Source organism: Pipistrellus kuhlii, unplaced genomic scaffold, assembly GCF_014108245.1.
Source record: "Pipistrellus kuhlii isolate mPipKuh1 unplaced genomic scaffold, mPipKuh1.p scaffold_m20_p_2, whole genome shotgun sequence".
Lineage (NCBI taxonomy): Eukaryota > Metazoa > Chordata > Mammalia > Chiroptera > Vespertilionidae > Pipistrellus > Pipistrellus kuhlii.
In genome coordinates, this window is record NW_023425515.1 from 33,541,468 (window position 1) to 33,565,434 (window position 23,967).

Here is a 23,967-nt window from a genome sequence, read left to right on the forward strand (position 1 = left end):
AAAATAATTTTGACAATATATTTTACCTAACCCAATATATCCAAAATACTATAATTTCAACTGTAATCAACATAAAATTATTAATGTGTCAGTTTATATCTTTTTTTTGCACAAAAACTTCAAACTCTGGTGTATATTTTATACTTATAGCACATTGCAATTTGGGGTAGTTACAGAGAAAGGACTCAACAGACACATGTGGCTATGCCTACTGTATTGGACAGCACAGGTCTAGCAAAACTTTTTCCTTTAAGATTTGACGATTCACCTATTTCTTTCTTTCCTTCAATCCTTTCATCAATGCACACTTGTTTACATACTGTTTGACTTTAAGTGTTAGTGTGGGACAGCATGGACTTGAGCTTCTTTGAAGTGCTTGACATACTGTTTGTTAATATAGAATAATTACATTGAATAAAAAGAGTAATTCTCAGGGGTCCAGCAAACTCTGAGTGCAGGTCACCTGGCCAACTCTTGTGTTTGGTTTGGTTTGCTCAATGTATTACAAATGACTTCCCTGGAGTATGTTTAGCTGAATCCCTCTCAGAGAGATCATAATGATCACATAATACAAGAAAACCCTTCAGTGTAAGTTATTCTGCCATTACAACCTGTTGAATACACAGTTACTAAACAGGTTAAGAACTCAGTGTTTCAAGGACATGTTTTATACTTTATCCATTGTGATTGTCCCAAGGATGCCACTGAGAGAGCAGCAATTAGACATGTTGGGAATCTATGAATGAGCAGCTGGCATCGACATACCAGGGATGAAGATGAGTCGATGTGTTCAGCAGTATGTAGCACTATGTCCTGAGGGGCTTTACAGGAGAAACTGTGACAAACATGTTTCAAGACTAAAGCACTCACATGTGTAAGGATGTGGTATGACACATGGACTGATGCTGTGGTTGCCATGAGGAGTACTCACTTTTTCAGATCACTCTGCTGCTTTTGGGCTTGTGCAAAGCAGGGAAGAAGCCACTTGTGTACAGTGGGAAAAGTATATCAACTAATAAAAACTGCATTTGACTGAGAAGTAATCATACCACCGCCGTCACTGAATTTCATAAAATTATCAACACAACAGGTGCATTGCACTTTATGAATCAGAGCTCTGTTCGCTGATTCATAAGCTTGCCAGTATGCCACAAGAATATGATGCATCAAAGAAAGCATTGTTTAATCCTCATGCAGTAAAATGGTCACTAATATCTCAGAAACAGTTAATGCAGCATTCGACAGAGATTAAATAAGGAACTCGGTACACACAAATGTTCTGAATATGAGAATATGGTAATCACAATTTTTTTTTCTAAATTAAAAAATAAAAAATATTGTTTTGCATTACATTTTAAACTCAAGCTTAGGTGACGATGGTAATTTTCGGACATTTAAAACGGATTACTGGAAAGCACATACCAATGCAAGGGTTGGAGGAAAAGGCATTTTGCAAACTAGACCCTGACCTCAATTGTGATGCCCTGAGGTGATACGTTGAAGCACAACTATGCCAATTCCAAGTCTGGAGAGGTCTTATTTACTAGTGTATGTGGTTCTGTTCTTAGCCGAGAACTTTGAAGTGGTTCTCACTTCCCTCAGCATTGACCTGAGAAAACTATGGGCTGAATATTTGAACATGGATCTCTTCAAAGGGCAAGAGATCAATGAAAAACTGTATTATGTTTTACTATGCAAATTGTGTAAAGAATGGAGACTCTGGTCAATATTAAGCAAATTTCTTTCTGACTACTACTGTGTCATTGGGTAGAAACATCTCTTTTTCGTGGATAAAAAACTCACAAAATAAAACTTATCTGGAAGTCCTGGGAATCATTAATAACTTTTTTTTAAGGTTCAATTTTGATGTTGTATGTTGTTATAATTTTCATTCCCTACAACATAGTGTTCAGAATAAAGAAAACCACACATGTTGGCAGCAGCTGGGGATGTGATCTGATGGTATTCTGAAAATAAGTTGCCATAATTTAGCTTTTGAGATAAATGCCTTTCATGAGGACTGTAAATGGACATTTTTCTAATTGTAGACATGTTCATATAATTGGCACTGAATAACTGCATTTATGACTGCATTATGGAAAAAAAGAGGAAATATTTAAGATAACAACCTAATCTAAATTACAAGATAAATGCAAGTAAAAATATTTTTCATTTAAGAATTTAAAACTGATAGTTCCACAGAGTGGTGATGGGTACATTATACATATTTATGTGGATTTTACAGGGTGTTTCAAAAGTCCCTAAGGACATACAGGATTCACAGTCTCAGCATGTCTTTGCATATAAATGCAAACTTTTTTCTATATTTGCTATAATAAATGCTGAAAATGGCTCTCATGTGCTTATAACAGAGATATTTTTGTTGTCAAGGTCACTAAGTAGAAGAGGGGTCACAGATGCCATTTTCTGCAGGGGGACTCAGGGACTTCTGGCTCATTCCTGTAAATTAGTTACCCACATAAATATGTATAGACATATGTAGTATGCATAGTCACAACATAAATATATTTAACACTTAAGAAAATTTAGGTATTCTACTGGTAAACTGACATATGTATACAATATAACTTGTATTTATTCATAGGAATTTGATTTCTTTGGTTGTTTTTCAAATGTACCATTAGCTTAATTGTTATTTCTTTCCCAAAGTTATTAACAAGACTCCTTTATAAAGAAGCAACATATTTTACTTGTACAAACATTTTTAAACTGAAGTTAATGAAAATTAATATCCACAAGTAAATAACTAAATGCTGCAATTTTTCTTTTTCTTAGCAATTTTTGCTTTCACTTTATAACATATAATTTGTTTCATTGAAACTGCTTTGAAAGAAATTAGTTCAAGTTAATGTTTTTGGTTTTTTTTTTTTTGCTAGTTAAAAATCACAGCGTCTGATATATTAACATATGTCAGCTTCCTACAGGAACCCTATGGGGCTGCCCACCTGTGATGTCATAGTAAGGAGGGGCTTTTCTTCAGCAGACTCCTCCCTCGGTATCTCCTTCATCACCATGGCAACAGCCTTATCTGCCGCCCTAGAGCCTTTTCCCTATAACAGTGAAATCAACAATGACTTGTGTCAGGAGAAATCTTTAAGTTATTATTTATTACAAGATAGTCTAATGTTTAAAGACCAATCCAACATAAATGAAGAAGTAGGCTGCTGCAAGTGAATCTTGAGGCTTTTGGCTGAAGAGAAAACACACAATATCTGAAAAAAGATTGTGAACTTTAGCTACTTTTTCACCTTTACAACTGACATTTAATTTTAACATAGTACTTTAAATGTATGGTATATTTTAGGCAATTTACATGACATGAACATAATTTGTAGCATCTATTTAAATACATTATGAATTGCCTGCTAGGTTCATTTATAAATTATTCTTATATAATTTCTAAGACTTTTGAATGACAAGGAGTCTGGGACAGGGATTGGGATCAGGGTCTGATTCCCATGGAGGCTTGGTGGGTGGTCTTTGGAATTTGTCATTTTTGAGTGGATTTGGCATAAAAAGAATAAAAGTGTCATAAAAACCTCTAAAAAAATTCTTCAGTGGTCTAATGTCTCAGGAATTCACCCACCTTACTTTGTGGAGCTAGTATGAAAAAAATTTGTAATTCTCAATGTTTTTGAGACCAAATAATTTTAATAGAATTTTAAAATCTCTTTTCATTGGAGAATCTGTAAATCCAGGTATAAATAAAGATGATTACTAATCAAGGCATTGATATAGAGATAAATATATAGGCATATATATTCCATATCCATATTTTTTGTGTGTCTTACACAGAGTTATAAATTATAAAGGGGTATGTTGGCTTTCTGTCTTTTTGGTATACTAGATTATTAAATTTTTGATAGTATATATGGCATTATGGAAAAAATGAAATAAAATATTACCTTCTCAATCCAATTAGAAGCATCTCATACTATGTAAAAATTAAATAATCTCTAAACACTTTTAAAACAGAAAAATTCAATTTTCTTATGTCTCTGGGCAATGCTTCTCTGGAGAAAATAATTTTATAAGAGCACACATGAATATCTGTATTGTAAATCTATTTAAAATACAAATGCAGCATACAGAGATATCATAGGACCAGAAACAAAAATGGACATATGCGGTCTGTTGTCTGAAAGGGAATTAAGAGCAATCCAACATAAGTGGGAGTTAGGGTTAATATGAATTCTAAAGGTCAATACAACTTGTTACTTTCTATGTAATGCAAATGGATAGAATCACATTATCATCATGGTCTTGCACAGAGCTTTAAGAATTTACAAGGTAGGTCTATTCCAGGAAGCCAGTCTTCTGAGATGAATAAGGAGTGACTCTAATTGCATTCTACTATACAATTCCTGGGCCCTCAGTTTGTTATGTGCTCATCATCCATTTTCTCAGGCATTCCTGTCTAAATAACAAGTGGCAGGTTTTATTTATGAAAACAAAGAAAACTTTATATTTACTAGATTTTAGAATGTGTGAATCTCCTTATTGCTCTAAGTTTATTTCTTTGTGTGTGTGTGTGTTTTTACTTTTATTTAAGAACTAGCATGATTGAATGATAATGTTTATTTCATGGTGAAATATCAACGACAAGAGATTTTATTTATCAGGAGTTACTATCAAATATATTCTGGAATGTCTTTATGGCCACAATCCTTAGAATCACTGACTACTAGAAGAATAAAGGAAAACATTAAAAATTGGGAAGCAAAATGATCTCAAGTTTATTCTTTAATGATTTAATGCGAACTTCCTAAAAATAGAGATGCATACAATTCTGAATTCTGGGAAAAGATTATTATGGAACTATTAAACTGTTTTACATTTTTTTCAAAATATAAAAATTTTTGGGATGAGACATTACATACTATAAGCTTTGCATACCTTTACAAGCTACCCTCATTTACAGATTAAATATAGTTTAACAAATATTTTTGAGCTTATTTTTTTTCAAAAGAGCAAAATCATTTGTGAAGAATTCTTTCCATGCTCCAAGAACTTCTAATAAGATAGCAATGAACGAAGTGGCATGCTTACATTTAAATTCCTAACATACTTAAGAGAGCAAATCTAATGTTACAATGTATAATTTTTTTAAAAAAAGAAATAATAATTCAGACTCTTGAGCTAAGAAAAAAAAAAGGTCAATTGATGAGCATCTCAAAAAATTTCAGGTCAATATTTCAATACACTACTTATTTGAAATGCTACCAATCCATAAACTACAGATAGATATTTTTCACATGTGCAACTATAGGAGCTAGAATTAGCAACGGACATGCCATTTCACTAAAAAACAAAACAAAACAACAAAACAAAAAAACCAAACCAAAACAAAAAGTAGTCCTTTCATGCTGAACTCTAGAACAAAGCAGTGGTCAGCTAGAAAGGATGTATCATTAACACATGCGGTGCTTTTGATTTCTTGCAGAAAAACCCACCAAAGCCAGGGTCAGGTCACTTTTTTGAAGACAGTGCCACTTTTTCTTCAAGGTTACACCTACTACCTGAAAAGAGTCATGACACCCAGGTTAGAGACTGCTAGCAGCGGGTTCCTTCACAGCCCGTTGGCTTGGAGTCATTCCCCCGAGAGCCTCACTGTGTACATGTGCGGTGCAGGTCCGAGGACAGAATGGGAAGGCCTGCCACCAGGACGTCGCCACGGTTCCAGATCCGGCGTCTGAAACCACTGCCAAACCTAGTGAACACACTCCTGTGTCAGAGCGAGGTTTCCCCAGATCACCCTGCCACCTCCACCTTGCACCTGGAAATCAAACTGTGTTATTGCTGCCTTGTGCATCTATCTCGTGGGACGACATTTCTAAAATTCAGAACCCGACTGACAATTGAGTTGACAATTCATAAAACTATACAACTTTGCTTATGGGTAGCTCTGTGGGGCTGACAGTAATACAACTGTAGAGGGTTTTTTCTCCCCCTTTTTTGAAGCCAATGGCTCAAAACATTGTAAGAACTATATGCGCATAATCATCCAGACTTCAAGCTCAATTTCTAAATGTAACTATACTAAAGGATAAATACGAATTTATTATTTGAAATAACATGGAGACAGCAAAATGAACTCTTCACTGAACACACACACTCAAGCTTGTAAGTGGTTTTGGATTACGTTAAGCCTGTGTGCTTTCCCATCATTCTCAGCAACAACAGAAAAGAATAGTGGGACTTTCCAAGTTGATTATTACGCCGTGACACCCTCCAGCAGTTATTTCAGCCTCTTTCTTTTTAAATAAAACTTCAAAACCATCTTTTCCCACGTCCTTGGTGAGTTTCTTAAGATATTTTCTTGACTATTTTTTCTTGGTGATTTGCTGTAGAAAATTCTTCGATATTCCTCTTTATCACGTTGTTCCCTGAGCAGTGAAATATATACAATTATAGCTTTTCTAACAAATAATAATACCTGAGAATAATCTTTTTGTTAACTTCTATTATATGAAGGGGCATAAATGAATGAAACGTAGAGAGTGTAGAGCAAGTCACACCAACATAATGAAGGAAACCCAGTTCGGGCTCACTCCTCTTTCTTAAATAGAGGACCAAAGGAACAGAGTAAACACACTGAAAGTCATAGGATCTTCTCAGGCTGGACCCCAGGCTGTGCCACTGCCAGATGCCTTCCAACAAGGCCCATCTCAAAAGGGAAGGAACCAAGGTATCTGGAGAAACTACTATGGGCTGGGCGCTGCTCAGTGTTTGATGTATTTATACTTATTTGATTGCAGGAGGCCTCTGTGGAATATACATAGTCTTACTAGGTGGTTTGGGACATTGAGGCTCAGAGACTCAGAGATGGAGTGACTTGGTCAAGGCCTCCAAGCTGGCATGTGGCTGAGCAGGAAGGGAACCAGCGCCAGCCCGGGTGCCTCCTTGTCTACCTCAGTTATATCTTCACCGGCTTGGACAGACCAGAGGGCTCCCCACGCAGCACCCCAGACAGCTTCACTGACTGCCACCGGTGCAGGGGGTTTGTGAGATCATCCAAGTTTGGGGCAGCAACCACTTCTCAGGATAATGATACAGTCTGGATCAAGCCAACATTTTTTAAGAAAGATTTTCTTCATTGTGCAATGCCCGCTAAGAATCAGCCTACCCATAACTTCACTCAGCAGCACAATTCTAACAAAATGTTTCTGTTTTTTTTCTGTCTTCGTGTAAAACTAACCCAAGCATGTCATGTATCACAGTTGTTTTTATTCTGTGAATCTTATTAGGATTATAAGCTTTAGCATCCCCCTAATTCTGATTAAAATGCTAACTCAGCACTATGAAATGCCATCTGCACTAGGTGTTCTGAGATCTATTTTGGGCGCATGCAATACTTAAAAGTATGCAATTCTGTGGTTACACAGTCCATTCATAAGCAATTTTCTATTAATAGTTGCAGATTCTATTACTACTATATGAAATTATTTAATTTAAAAATTCTTTTTATTATTCTTAACCTATCAATAATAAATCCAGTCTTTTTTAAAAATCAGAAATATTAAATAAAATCTATGAAGATGTAATAAATTAGGGGAAAGGTAAAAGACTACAATAGTAGTCATTTCCGGTAACACCATATCATCAATATATAAAATTAAAATGTCTTTCTTTTATTCTGATTACAAAAATTAAAACACGCTGTTACCAAAACTTGAGAAAAAAACAGAAATAAAAAAATAAAATGAACAAGTCTGATATTCCCTCCCACCCAATTTTTATCTTTACAACATTGAAGTTTTTTAGGATGAATGTTTTAATGAAGGCAAACTACGGTACCATCAAGCTCACAAATGTGAAAATATTGAATATATTTCTTCACATATACATACCTGTAAACAAATACGTGACATCTATAACATTGTGGTAATTTTGTTCCAAATGAAATGGTATGCAGTTTTGCATATGCTAAAGTCATTTTGTATCTCATAAATTCTGGACTCGGAACTTAAATGCATCTGCAGGAAACTGGCCACAAAACCTGACTAATTTCGAATGACTTTTCTCTCTGTCTCTTATGTGCAGAGCAAGCACACATTCTTTTACTCAGGAATGTAAATGTCAGGGTGCCATGCTCTCTTTAAACTGCCAACACGGGAGCATGTGAGAGAAGTGTTTCCCAGGATCCTCAGAACGCAGGCGATGCCTGTCTACCATACTGCGTCCTGCCCAGTGCAGGGAGTTTCTGCAGATTTCTTCCAACACAGAGGAGGGTTCAGGCCAAGCTGATTCCAGCACAGTTACATGTAACTCATGATCCCCACAACAGAATATTTTGTACATTTAAAAAGTGGTACAAATAGGCCGAAACCGGTTTGGCTCAATGGATAGAGCGTTGGCTTGGGAACTGAAAGGTCCCGGGTTCGATTCCGGTCAAGGGCATGTACCTTGGTTTCGGGCATATCCCCAGTAGGGGGTGTGCAAGAGGCAGCTGATAGATGACTCTCTCTCATCGATGTTTCTGGCTCTCTATCTCTCTCCCTTCCTCTCTGTACAAAATCAATAAAATATATTTTAAAAAAAAGTGGTACAAATAGAACTAAATCTGGGCACACCGGTCAATCCTTATTTCCCATTATCCCAAAGGAAGCACAGATCTAGATGGATAAGGATTTGCTCTACTACTGGGAAGCCTGGACAGAATTCTGTCTTCACTACAGATTATCCTGTGGAATTCATAAGTCATAATAAACTCACCACTGGCTCAGTGCTCTGTTTTTAGCTGGAAATAATGCGATGTCTGATTCCTAAATATGGGTAGGGAAGTCATAGTGCACAGACTGGTGCCTCTCTGTTTAAAATGATGACACAGGGCATTTTAAAAAGGACTGCCAATTGACCCTCCCTATATTTCTCCCTTACTATCTTTCCCCACTCCAGCATTATTTAGTGTGTGCACTCTTCTCCAAGCCATCACCTTTTCTAGGAAGTCTTCTGAGATGAATACAGAGTGCCTCTATGACACTCTACTGTATAACTCCGTGCCCTCCGTTTGTGTCATGTGCTAACTGGCACTTTTTTGTTACACTCTTCCAGACTGTGTATGTGGTGATGGGAGAGAGTCTTGGATAACAGTCTCTATGATCTTTAATTTTATTCTCTTTCCCCCTCCCCCACCCACCTGGGGAAAATTGCTGGGATTCTGAGCCCACCCCAGACATGCTTACTTAACATGAATGATTGGTGCCAGAAGACATTATGATTTTCATGGGCCCCTTCCTCCATTATAAAAAAAAAAAAAAGCTAAAATTGTATTTTATGACAAGTCGGTATAAAGACAACTTTAATCCAGACTGGACTTACTGTTACCTAGTCATTATTATACTAGAGATTTTTGGAGTTCTGATTTCCAGAGAGATTAAAATTGTAACATGTTTATGGGTCCTTACTAGTAAATGTGTCTTGGGCCCTGTGAACTGTGCCCATTGTGCCTAGTGCATAAGATGGCTCTGGGTTGGTGTCTCTGTAACAGTCAGTATGGCCTCCTCGTGGCTGCTTTGCTGTTCCTAGAGCTTCTCTGTCTCCTCGGTGGTTAAACTGGGCAGCAGCTGTGGCTGTTCCTGCCCTAATGGACCCCTTTGCTACCGCTGCTACTCGCACTATGTTTGTTAGGATCCAGGTATCTTCTAGCACCATCACAGCCCCCTTACGTGTGGTTTCACTTTCCAAAATGTCAATGACCTGCGGTCAACAGCAGACCTAAAGTATAATATTAAATGGAAAACTCCAGCCATTCCGAGCAGCATGATGAAGCCTCCTGCTGTCTTGATCCACCCCACCTGGAATGTGGATCATCCCTCTGTCCATCCTATCCACACTGTATATGCTACCCACCCATTGGTTCCTTAGCAGCTGTCTTAGTTACGGATTGATTGTCACCGGGCTTGTGTTCAAGCAAACCCTTATTTTACTGAGTAATTGTCCCCAAAGTGCAAAAGTTGTGATGCTGGCAATTTGGATATGCCAAAGAGAAGCCGTAAAGTGCTTCTTTGTAGAGAAAAAGTATGTATGGTTAGGACACATCATAGAATATTAAGGTTTCAGGTATCCACTGGGGGTCTTGGAACATATCCCCTGTGGATAAGGAGGGGGACTTCTATACTTATAAATCTTATGGATGCCTAAGTAGTAGCTTCCATTTTGTAGTTGTTGGGAGGTGTAGGCCTGAGGCAGTAAACATTGATGTGTGAAATTGACATGACTAAAAATGTAATCTCTTCACCAGACAACAAACCTCAGCACTTCATTCTCTCTGGCCTCTGGGTGTGTTTGTCTATTTGGGAGCACTTCTGAGGAAGTTGAATCAACCTGTGTCTCTACTTTTATTAAAATAAAGTCAGCCCTCAGTGATCAGAGTCATTGCCACTGCCAAAGCGCTCCTTGCCATTGCTTCCAATTATGCAGTGGCTCATTTGAGGAACAGAACTGCTCAACACCCAACTTGCTGAGTCGTGCATGCAGACTAAATGCTCCCAGGGGCCTTGTTATGGTCCTTTATTTTTGTAAAATGTTCCCTCACCATGTCTCACCCATTAAATTGCCTCATGTGGGCAATAATTGCGTTTATTGCTTTTGAACTGTTTTCTAGTATTTTGTATAGTTCTCTGTGGGCACATCATAGATACTCAAGTTTACTTGTGTGTATCCAAATACAAGTATTGGATAGCTTTTGCACATTACTTAAAATACCGAAATCACATAGTGTAGTAAGGCCAACTTTGACAGAAGGTGATTCTGAATTAGATAAAAGACTTAATTAGATTTTAAATAAAGTTTCAAGCATCTAAATAAAAATTTATTAAAATTAATAAAGTGTTGCCAAGTACAGGTGCTTAATATTTGCTGTGAAGGAGAGATAAGTCTTCTTTTTAATGAACAAAATCCATTTGTTTACAATTTGCCATTTGTTTGTTCATTTGAGGAGGCTGAACATTGCCCCCACCTCATTCTCACCATACCCCTGAGGCTTATTTACCCTGTTTGCTTAGCAACCTTCCTGGACAAATGGTCAAAGGAACATCACTCAGTTCTCACTTATCTATTAGCAACTGGTGAATTGGCGAAGTTTTACTGTCAGGATTACTATTATTCTTGTGGCTCTAAATTGCTTGGAACCTATTTTAAGTTAATACTGAGCCTTTCTATTATGCACCTGCAAGCAACTTTTGCTGCTTGGTGTTCTGGCTTAAAAAAAAAAAAAAGTTTTGACCTTGTTTAGTCTTATATTGAGGATGCATGAGTAATACATATTTGATAATTAAGAAGTAATTGTAGATGAGATGTTAAGATCATAAATGCAAAATTTCTTATTTACATTTTGAGAGGGCTTTTTGAAATAGGTAACAAAAAATAAAATCCTAAGTAAAGGGTTAAATTGTATTTTTAATAGTTCAGATGATTTACAAAACATTTGGGCAGATTATTTTTAAGAAAAAGGAAAATATTTAACTAAAAACACATAGCCCTAAAGATTACTTTGTTATTTTTTTGCTTTTGGAAAAATGTCTCCTCAAATACAAGTATTCCAGACTGCTGGTGTTTTACTTGCACAAATGATGAATGTCCCAACACTCAAGAGAAAGCAACGTGTTATGAGAATCATTCATCACCAGCATGGTTACTTGCTTACATTATACCTAATTAATGAGGTACCAGGTGTGGGGGAGGTGAGACATGGCCTTTTTCTGGGGGGAAGTAGGAGAAGAAGACTGGCAATCTGGTTTTTAAGTATCCACAGCAGCCAAGCTGGCATAAGACTACTGAAGGTTGGTGGTAAGGAAACTTGGGAGGATCAATGTATAAAAATTTGATTTTAAAAATCACTTTTGTGTTTTTCATATATTCTATGATTGGGAGGTTTTACAAAGTAAATACAATAAGTAAGATAAATATGTGGTCAAGAGCATGAAAAAGTTTGCTTGGATTGATATGATTAACTGTGACACTCTTTCACTTCTCATTAATTATATATAACCCCCAACTTCTTGCCCTTACTAAAGAATATATACATACAAAGTCAAAACTATGTGACCAGAAAAAATTTCATCCCCCTACCAAGTTGGAGGCCTTTAAATGTTGATGGTTATTATCTCAGAGCAAAGAGATCAACCTTTTATTTTTTCAAACAGATGGAAAGACCATATGCTAACTATACTGTCACCGAATTTGAATTGAAGACAGCAAATTTACCCAGACATCATAAGGTAGATTTACACTGTATCCGTTTTCATTCTAGAGGAGGACTATTAACTAGTGAGCTGGAATCCATCCCATTTATGAATGTTTCAGGCAAATTCTATTATTAATTTATGAACAAGCGTTGTGTCTTGGAGCCTGACTATTCAGGTGTCTTCTTTGTGGCTTTCCTCATGTTCTGTCAGATGGAAGTGTTTTTCGCCAGCTTGTTCCGACACTATCAAATGACCCAGTTTTATTGATGAACTTAGGAAAAGTGAATTCCAGAAACTAGGTCACAAGCTACTAGCCAAGAAGGGCTGCAGCTAACGTACCCCATCTGTCTGAGTTCCCTGCAACATCTCCAAGAGAGAGCTTGAGGCTTTGGGAATCCCTATTCTAAAATTCCGGATTTTGGATGGGCATTGTTGCTTATGTTGATAGTTCTCTTGGGGTCGTTGGCAATGTGTGGATGCGCTTCTCCCTAATGCCTCTGGTTCCTTGGAAGGGAATGAACAGTCTCTCTCACATCGAGGAGGGGAGTCAGGGAAAGAACAGAGACCTAGGAGCTGTGAGCCCCAGTCAGTGTGTGACCAGGTATGGACAAGGTGATTACCAGATCCCAGACCCAGTGCAGCATCCACAGTTAGTGGAGGAAAAAGAGGGGTGGGCATGTGGCGTGTTGGCACCAACACTGGGACTGGAGCCAGAAGATGGGAGTTTCAATTCCAGCTCTGTGTTTTATAAGTTATTCTCTCTAAACCTCCACTTTACCTAAGATAGGAATAATACCTATCTACTTCATAACTCTGTGAGAATGAATTAGGAGAGTATCTGATAACATTTCCACAATGTCTGGCACATGGTAGGCACTCAATAAATGCTCATTCACTATGAGCTCTGACTGCTGAGCTCCTGGTCTCTCTGGCCTAATTGTCCTTAGGAGGTAGGTGGCAAAAGATAAAAAATTAGGTTTGTGAGATTCATGCATGGAGTAAGTAGCAATAGTTCTTACATTCTCACTGCTGAGTGTACCATAATTTATCCATTCAATTGTTGATGGATATTTGAGCTTTTCCAGTTTGGGCTATTATACAGAATACCATCGTGAATTTGAGTTTAGAAGCCACAGGAAACATAATAGGGGTGAACAACTGAAAAGTAGATGTGAAAAAAGTAGAGACTTGAATAATAGCTACAGAGGCAGAGAATAGTCACAGTATGAATAAGAGGCCTTACCCACTCACAAGTTAAGGGGAAGTCTGAGTTTCTACAGCTAAACAGCAAAAATCAAAGGCACTGATAAGGCATAGAAATTAATCAGAAGCAAGACAGATGCTGAATCTAGCCACCAGCAGAGAATGAGACACTATTTCTATGGAGCTGGGATTAGTAACTGTTATGGGCTGAGTGTGTCTCCCCAGATTCATATGTTGAAGGCCTATCCCACAGCACCTCATATGGGATTGCATTTGGAAGTAGGGTCTTTATTAACAAGGTCTTTATTATTAAGTTAAAATGAGGGCATTAGGATGGGCCCTAATCCAATGTGACTGGTCTTATAAGAAGAAAATATTAGGGCACAGAAGAAAAACCATGTGCAGATCCAAGGAGAAGACAGTGATCTACAAGCCAAGGAGAGAGGTTTCAGAAGAAGCCAACCCTGGAAACACCTAACCTCAAATTTCTAGCCTCCAGAATTGTGAGAAAATACATTTTGTCATTTCAGTCACCTAGTCTTGGGTACTCTGCCACGGAAGCCCTAGTAAACCAATAAAGTATGTCAGCAGCTACCTATAAAGATTACGAAGTGGCTTCCTTTTGTCCTTAGTAAACTGCTCAGAGAGCAGTTTAAATCCAAAGCCAATTCAATAATAGGGTTATTTTAAGACTCCTTAACCAATTCCTTTTATTTGTAATCTGATAAAAAAGGACATCATAAATATTGAAAAATAGAAATTCTGAACCCAAGAAGCCACAATTGGATTCCATGGTAGTGTTTGGTCAGGGACCATGACCAACGTGCCAGAGAGAGTTGCCCAAAAGAAGTTCAAAGAAAGATTGTGTCTGTAGTGGTCAGTCAGGGCCAACACAGTTGAGCCTCCCCAAACTGAATTGAAGTTTTAGCCACATGACCTCAAATTAAAGTCAGGAACTTCTTGAAGAGAATTTTCTCATAAAAAAAGAAATTTCTTTGGTTTTGAAAATCTGTATGCTCTAAGGAAGTTATTTATGCCCAACTAAAAGTTCATTAAATTACATACATTTTTACAGACTTTAATTAGTTTAATATATATGTAAATTAAAAATACATAATTGATATGTACATAAAAATAGAAGAGAAACATAGAATAATTGGAAAGTAATCAGGTAGTTTTATTTTTCAAAAATTCTTTCTAATTAATATCCCTGCAACCTTTTGGGAAGCTCTGCTTACAGCTTGGCTCTGGCCGTCAGCTATCACCTGGACTGTTCTGTGTGAAGATGTCACCCCAGGATGATGTCTTTAGGGGACTTCAAATGAACCAGGATCCTGGAGTGCCTGAATGTTTTAAATAGAGCCAGCTTCCATTGTTCTAATCATCACAAATCTGAGACTCGCATTTCTATTGTTATACAGACAATTTACCAGTTCATTTTACTTTTCTGACTTTCTGGCTATAATCACAGTCCTAAATAATTCCAAATCTGTAGGACACTATTCTGAATTTCAATATATGTATGAAATTTGCTCTTGAAAGCACCATTTAAGTGGTTATTAAAAAAACACCACACCTCTCAATTCTCTCCCCCACAGCAGGTGTTGACACCCATAAACATGAGTGGCTGGGCTCAGAGGACCACCAGGTAGGCCATGCTAGCTGGTCAGGATTCTAGTGGTTTTGAAACCAGTGTCTGCATCATGCTAAGACTCACACTCAACTATCAATATTACATATTTCCTTTTTGGAGGTTCTCCTTTAACTGACAAACCAGAAAGGGTAGGAACTAGTTGTCAAGCTTTGCCTTTCTTGAGAATTATTCCAGTTGCATATCTATCAACTCCAAGTTGCTAAGGGATGAGAGAGAGAGAGAGAGAGAGAGAGAGAGAGAGAGAGAGAGAGAGAGAGAGAGAATGAGAATGGGAATGCTCCTGGCTTTATATACATGTAGTCACTGGGGTTAGTTAGGTGAGCACAAGATATGAAGTTGGATACCCAAGGTTTGAGATCCAGAAACAAAACTTTTCAATCTTCTATGACATTAGACAGATAACTTAGTTTTCTTGAAGCAGAAGTGTGAGAAATGATACTAACAACTACTTTACTGACTTTACAGGGTTTCTGTAATAATAACATAGAAACTATGTATAAAAATGAGCATTCAGTGTGCTCTAATAATTCTATAAATCAGTAAAATCCTATTAGCTGAGTACATTATTTTCTATATGTATTTGGGAGTCAATAGTATCTGAAAGGACTATTTATTATTTTGGAAGAGTAACTTGATAATGCTACACTATAATGAAATGAAAAGGTTAATGGACTTCTCCTAACAATAGAAATCAAGGCAAGTCTGGATCTGGCCTATTTGAGTAGCAGTTGCAAAACCCCAAGGTACCATAAACTTGCTAATGAATTCACAGACTATTTTATGTGCTCAGGATTGATAACATAAAGCCATATTGGAAAACATATTCAACCAAAGTTACAGAATCACAATGAAATATGACCTTCAACTTTCAAAATCTGAGAAAGGATTCAACATAGAGGACCTTAAGATTGTTGAAACATTTTCAGCAGTTTCAAAAGAATATATTTCTACTAATTAGTTCACTGGCTTGTCTGATGAATTATAAATAGGCACCCATTCATATGTTGTTCCCAATTCTGAAGGACTAGGAGAGTTTGGTGGATTGTCATGGAATCCATGGAGGTACGAGGCCATTTCTATATGTGGTTTCAGGCAGATTGTGTTTCCTGTTCTGGAAATGATACTGTTGTGATAATCTGGTTATCACTTAACAAGAGAGGAGTAAAGAGAAGACTAAATAATATAGGCATGCCATTTATACTGCTTTTCTAGAAAGCTGTAATTTAATATGCTCTAAGACTGTTCTCCGCTGATCAATGGGTGAAGAGACTGGATAAAGGCAGTTTAGATGCATGCCCAGTAAGTTCTGGATGGTATGGGAAGATGATTACCTGTAAGTCACACCTGGGAGCAAGTCAGTGGCCAGAGCAAGCATGGGTCTCTCTCGCATGTTGGGCTTCTGGCTCTCCTGTGGCCCATGACCATGTGGATTCCACACAATGGACCAATGGGCTTCATTTAACCTGATGCTGAACTGGGCCCAGCTCTCAAATGGAACAGGAGCTCTGGCTTTGCTTTTGGCTCTGCTGGACCCCCCAGGGGCATTTTTTGAACTTTTTTCAGGATTGTGTTAAGGGACATGGGACTCTACAACCTGAGAAATGTAATTCCACGCCAAAAAAACCCACAACCCATTCATCCTCTGATATGACTCTTAGAACATTCATTTTGTAAAGATATCATAAACACCCCACTCCTATGAGCCATGGAGAAATTTGATTCTCTAGTAACATAAATATGTCCATATTCTGTGTAACAATTCACTATAAATAGGCAGAAGAGTAATTTTATAATATCAGTTTTAACTTACCTATGAAGTTTTGCTGTCTCTTAAAAATGTATTCTCTACTAACCCCTACATTTTCTTCCTAATGCTCAGATATATATCAAAAGAGATTAAATTAACATTTAAAAGAGATTTGGCCTGAACTCATTTAACTTGCTAAATAATGTATTATGGTCTCTTAGGTTCAAAGATAAAAGCAACTACATGATACTAATATTTCATTAGACAGATTGAAGTTGATCCTAGTTCTAGATAGATGTTATGAGTTTGGGAAAAAATTAATTTTTTTAACTTTAAGATCCTAGTTGTTCCCACATCAACATATGCCAGATTTTATTACACTTCGTAAAGGTTCCCAGGAATATAAGAAGTCTTAGGTTCTGCACGTAAGCTGTTCCTGTAAACACTAACTTGAAGAATGCTCAAAATGTTTTAATCCTATCAAAATTCAGTTTTCTGCAAATATATAATTACACCCTTTTCCCTACATTAGCAACACCATACTATTTCCTTCTAGCCACTTATAATTTGTTCAGATACAGTACAACAAATACCTAATTAACCAATATCTTCAGTTAGTTTTTCCATGTTTAGAAGAAAAAAATAATTTATAAGCAAACAAACTCATTTGAAGGACTCTAAAGATTTCAACTTATGTCCCACAGTCAGTATATATTCATCTCTAACAACTATATTTAGGACCTTTAGTAAGGGAAGATGCACTCATCAATAGCCCCTAGACCTGTAATATCCCATTCTTCAAAGACAGTATTAGGTATAGTATATTGCACTTAGTAATGTAGAATGAAGCATTAATACATTTTAGAAAGATTTGCCACCAAAAATTATGTTATTTTCCCCTTTCAGTCAATCTTGATATAATAAAAAATTCCTACTAATTAGAACACTCAAATGTCTCTGAGTGTTCTGGTTAAATGAATCCTAACGGTATTTCACTGGACTTTAAAACACAAATACTTCTTTTTAATTTCTTTATATTTAAATGCTGCTTTTCCTTAAATGTTACCATAAAGGTCATAGAAGATCAGTTATTTTATTTTATTTTATTTTATTTTTTATTTTATTTTTTTAAAAATATATTTTATTGATTTTGTACAGAGAGGAAGGGAGAGAGATAGAGAGTCAGAAACATCGATGAGAGAGAGTCATCAATCAGCTGCCTCTTGCATACCCCCTACTGGGGATATACCCGCAGCCAAGGTACATGCCCTTGACCGGAATCGAACCTGGGACCTTTCAGTCCCCAAGCCGACGCTCTATCCATTGAGCCAAACCAGTCCTGGCAGAAGATCAGTTATTTTAAAAGCTTACTACCTGTGTTTTGCTTAGTTTATCACAGTAACTTTTCATTATAACACATATACATCTTTTGCAATATAAATCCAATCTATACTTGTATCTCTTTCTACTCTATCTCTATCTCTATCTCTATCTCTATCTCTATCTCTATCTCTATCTCTATCATCTCTCTCTATCTCTATCTCTATCTCTATCTCTATCTCTATCTCTATCTCTATCTCTATCTCTATCTCTATCTATCTCTATACTAGAGGACTGATGCATGAAATTTATGCAGGAATAGACCTTCGCAGCCTGGCTGCCTCAGCTGCCCTTGCAGCCCCACCTCATAGCCCCAGCTTTGTCCAGAAAGTCATCTGGACAATTGTTCCACTGTTCAGATGGTTGATTTATTATACATATTATGCTTTTATTATTATAGATCTACTCCCAATATATTTATCTATATCTATCATGGCTAATTTGTACAACATATAATCTACAATATATGTTTGAAAAGATTTCATTGTAAAGGTATTTTGAGAGACTTTATATTTCAGTAAGAAAAACAACCTACTATTACTTTGTGGAAGTTTCTATATTGAAGCCATCAAGATTTAAAAATTCCAAAAGTATTTTTCCTGCCTGACCCTTCCAATTACTTAAAAAAATAATTCTTCCATTAAGCTTAGAGTTACTCTGACCATTTCTTTAAAAAGTGAAATAAAATCATTTGCATATTTTTATTAATTAAAAAATTGCTTAGTTTCTTAGAGAAGATTTCATTAAAAATAGAAATATATTTCTTGAATTTGGATATTTTAATATCATAATGGTTTAAGTTACAATAATAAAACCAACTATGTCACAGAAAAAAAGGATAGTTTTTCAAGAATTTAACCTGGATTCTTCTATTACAGTATTTACTGTCTATTTAGGTCTTTTTAAATTAATACTAAAAGGAAAAAAAACAAAGAAGACCCAAAAAAATAAAATCAGAAATGAAAGCGAAGGTCGATGTTTAACCACTGAGCCATGCCAGCCTAGGGTGGGGGTAACTAGAGGTTTGGAGGAGGTAGGGGGGAGGGGAGAAAATGGGAGATATCTGTAATACTGTCAACCTTAAAAAATATATCTTTAAAAAAAAGAAATAAAAGTGGAGAAGTAACAATGGAAACCAAAGAAACACAAAGGATAGTCAGAAAATACTACAAACAAATATATGCCAAAACATTGGACAATCTGGACAAAAGGTTAAGTTCCTAAAAACATACAATCTTTCAAAACGGAATCAGGAAGAATCAGAGAATTTGAATAGGTAGATTACAACTAGTGAAATTGAAGTAGTAATAAACTCCCTCCAAAAGCTCTGAATGGGATGGCTTCACAGGTGAATTTTACCAAACATTTAGAGAAGAACTAAAACCTATCTTTCTCAAACTATTCCAAAATATTCAAGAGGCAGGAAGACTCCCAAGCTCATTTTACAGAGCCAGTGTTATCCTAATCCCCAAACTAGATAAAGACACCGAAAAGAAAGGAAATTATATACCAATATCCCTGATAAACATAGATGCTAAAATCCTCAACAAAATATTAGCCAACAGGATCCAGCAATACACTTAAAAGATCATACACCATGACCAAGTGGGATTTATTCTGGGGATTCAAGGTTGTTATAATATTTTTTTCTGACATGTCTCCTTGGGCAAGGGAAACAAAAGACAAAATAAACAAAGGGGATGACATAAAACTAAAAAGTTTGTGCACAACAAAGAAGCCATCAACAAAATGAAAAGACAACTTACTGAATGGGAGAACATATTTGCCAATGATAAGGGGTTAATATCTAAAATTTATAAAGAACTTATTAAAACTCAACGCAAAAAAACCCAAACAATCCAATTAAAAATGGGCAAAGGACTTGAATACACAGTTCTCTAAAAAGGATACACAGATAGTCAATAGTCCTAAGAAGAGATGCTCAATTCCACTAATCATCAGAGACATACAATTTAAAACCATCATGAGATATCACCTCACACCTGTCAGAATGTCTATCATCAATAAATCAACAAGTGTTTGCGAGGATGTGGAGAAAAGGGAACCCTTGTGCACTGTTGGTGGGAATACAAATTGGAAAGCAGTAAGGAGTTACCTCAAAAAATTAAAAATTGCAGTCAAATTCTCTAACTAGCACTGACTAGCAGACAGCAGCTGTGTGTCACTGAAGGATGCCCAGGACCAAACCAGAGGTGGTTGGACCTGCATCGCCACCATTTGTCCACCAACCAGAACTGAAATATCATGGCTTCCATGTACACATTAGGAACTGTTTAACATTGAAATTGGGACTCAGAAGAACTGTTGGCCCAGAAAGGAACTCTCTACAGACTGATTCATTTACCTCTCAGCATAACCATTATGGCCTGTCTCAGTTTCGGTTCTTACAAGATTATTTCTTGGATCATATGATCTCACACATCTAGAGGAAATATTGAACAACATAAACTGATGAACAAAAACAGACCCAGAGAAAGAGAAGCGTCGATCACACTTTCAAACCTCAGAGGGAAGGTAGGGGAGGGTGGGGGTAAGGGAGAGAATCAACCAAAGGACTTGTGTGCATACATATAACCCTAACCAGTGGCCATGGACAACAGGGGGATGGGGGCGTATGTGAGGAGGGGTTTGGGAAGGGAATGGGGGGGGGGGTAAGGACAATTATGTGATACCATAATCAATAAATAAATTAAAAAAATAAAAATTGAACTGCCTAATGACCCAGTGGTCCCACTTTTGGGAATATATTAGAAAAAACCCCAAAACACTGATTTGAAAGAATGTACTAGTATGCATCCATAATGTTCATTGCAGCATTATTTACAATAGCCAAGATTTGGAAGCAGCCCAAGTGCTCAACAGTGGATAAAAAAACAAACAAAACTGGGATATATTTACACAATGGGATACTATTCAGCTGTAAAAAAGAAGAAAATCTTACCTTTTGTGACAGTATGGATGGACCTGGAGAGTATTATGCCGAGTGAAATAAGGCAGTCAGAGAAAGATAAGTACCATCTGATTTCACTTATATGTGGAATCTAGTGAACAAAACAAACTAACAAAAATAGAAAAAGACTCACAGAGAACAGACTGACAGCTTTCTGAGGGGAAGTTGGGTTGTGGGACTGGGTTAAAAACATGAAGGGATTAAGAAAAAAACCAACACTGTTGTCTGTGATAGAAAGAGATAACAGTATGGTGATTACCAGAGGGAAACTGGGGTAAGGGGAGGTAGGAGAGGCTAAATGGGGAACAAATGGTGATGGAAGAAGACTTGACTTGTGGTGGTGAGCACACAGTACAACATGCAGATGATATGTTATAGAACTGTACACGTTAAATCTTTATAATTACAGTAACCAATGGAACCCTGATAAATTCATAAAAAATAAATCTCTTTCTCTCCTCATGAATTCTACCCTAAGAGAGGTTATTGTCTAATATAATGAATAATGTCCTAAGAATATTTTTAAGGGAGGCATGGTAATGAATGTATTCTACGAGGCTGTTTCTTTCTGTGCCTTTCCACATTGGCAAATAGCATCACAATGGAGCATCCTCCAACCTCATCATGCCCATTGAACATGAGCTCAAAGGACTCACAGAATGAAGGCATTTACTTAAGGTCTTGGTCTCTGCACAGGCGGCACTCACACTCTCTGATGCTGGCAACTCACATTGGAACTAAATTCCAAATGCATTCTGTTCCATTATCTGCATGGTAGTCCACCTAAAAATTTTAATAGCTATCCCCTCAATCTTTATGACTGTTCTTCCAATACTTTGAAACCCACTAGGTACCATCATGACCACAAGGAGAATGAAGGGGGACATACAGGTCCCAAGCATCTGAGAGAGATGACTCAGCCAGCATCCTCCCTTGGTGTGCATGGGTAGGGATGGTTACTGTGCCATCTGGAGCATGACAATGAGAACACAGTCCCTGGATCTTCCTGATATAGCTCGCCGTCCATCTGGGCCTCCAGACATCCATTCACATTCCCATTCATGCACGTCCCCTACTACGCCAACTCCTACACCTTCTGGCAGGCAATATCCACACAGCTGGATTGGATTCACAGAATGTTTTTATTTTGGCCTCATTAAACTGTAGCGTTCCTCAAGCAATGTGTAGATACACATTTTTATAATCTAGCCCAGAGATCATGTAACAGGAAGAAGGCATCTCAGAGAAATGCTTCAGGAAGAGGCTAAGGAATGAGGACCAAGAAGAGCACGTGGCTGCTCTTTGTTCTATGGAGCATTCACACAATTCCTCCTCCTCTGCCTTCTACAATATATTAGGTCTAGTAATAATTAATGTCGTTTTCTAATACTTTATAAAATCGAATTTAAACAATACAACAAAATTTAATCAACAATATAGTTGCCGTTGTTTTCTACTACTTGTGCCCAACGCTCAGGAAGCATTTTAATCCCTCTGTTGTAAAATTCTTGTGATTTTGATGCAAAAAATTCGGTCAATGCATTTTTGAGGCATTCTTCATTATTAAATTTTTTTCCAAGAAGACAGTTTTGCAAAGAACGAAACAAATGGTAATCGGAAGGGGCAATAGCAGGAGAATATGCAGGTTGAGGGGGAACTTCCCATTCCAACTGGCGCAGTTTTTCAGCAGTGATTCTTGCAGTATGCGGTCGTGCGTTATCGTGGTGAAGAATTACGCCCTTCCGATTAATCAGCGCGGGTTCTTTTTCTCTTAAAGCTTGGGTTAACCTTTCCAATTGGGCACTCTACACTGCACTTGTAATGGTTTGGTTAGATGGTAAAAGTTCATAATGAAGAATTCCTTTAAAATTCCACCAAACACACAACATCACTTTTTTCACATGCAAGTCAGGTTTTGGCGTGGGCTGCGGAGCCTCATTTTTGTCCAATCATTGAGGCCGCCTTTTCAAATTAACATACAGCACCCATTCTTCATCTCCGGTAACAATTTGCTCTAAAAACAGCAAACGGTTTTGACGAGTGAGGAGCGAACTGCAAATTGTGACTCTTTGATTACAGTTGTTGTCAGTCAACTCATGAGGAACCCATTTTCCAAACTTTTGGACTTTGCCAAGTGCACGCAATTGATTGGAAATTGTTTTTTGTGAACAATTTAAAGTTGTCGCAAGCTCTTGTTGGGTAATTTGAGGATTTTGCACCAAAAGAGCTTGAAGAGCTTCTTGATCAAAATTGGACACACGGCCTCGACCACTTTTGTCATCTAACGAAAAATTTCCCTCGCAAAATTTCTCAAACCAACGCTGGCATTTTCTGGCGCTAACTCATCTTGACCAAGAGCACTACAGATGTTTTTTGCAGCCTCACTTGCTTTTCTTCCTAATTGGAACTCGTAAAGCATGCAGTGCCGAATATGCTCTTCATCCGCCATCTTCTTAGCCCTAGTTTTGCAACAAAAACCAAAACAAACACAAACTTTTTCAAGCAAAACTTGTTAATTGCACTTCACACGTTCTGTAGATACCACGTGTTTAAAGGTTATGTCAATACAAGTCAACGCCAAGGAAGATTTTAAACAAATGTTTAAAAACGACATTAATTATTACTAGACCCGATACAAGTATTTATTGTGTATTCTAAAAATAAAAGTCCTCTCTGGAGCTAGCAAGGCAGATTTGTAAGGGCAGTCATTATGATTTGTTGCCTGTAAAATTATGGGTTAAAGACCACTGTGACATCCAGACAAAAAAATATAGCCAGGAACCGTATCAGGCTGGGGAGATAT

The 23,967-nt window shown here is 37.2% G+C and overlaps 1 protein-coding gene across 6 annotated transcripts in view; it reads right to left on the reverse strand.

The window, feature by feature from the left end:
* Positions 1 to 23,967, reverse strand: part of PEX5L (peroxisomal biogenesis factor 5 like) — a 225,569-nt gene that overhangs the window by 83,003 nt on the left and 118,599 nt on the right. For 3 of the 6 annotated variants that reach the window (XM_036444667.2, XM_036444664.2, XM_036444662.2), the window contains one exon: positions 2,967 to 3,071. The exons of the other annotated variants lie outside the window; for them this stretch is intronic. In XM_036444667.2, coding sequence (XP_036300560.1) covers positions 2,967 to 3,071 — 105 coding nt within the window. The remainder of the gene's footprint in view (positions 1 to 2,966; positions 3,072 to 23,967) is intronic. 6 annotated transcript variants of the gene reach the window in all.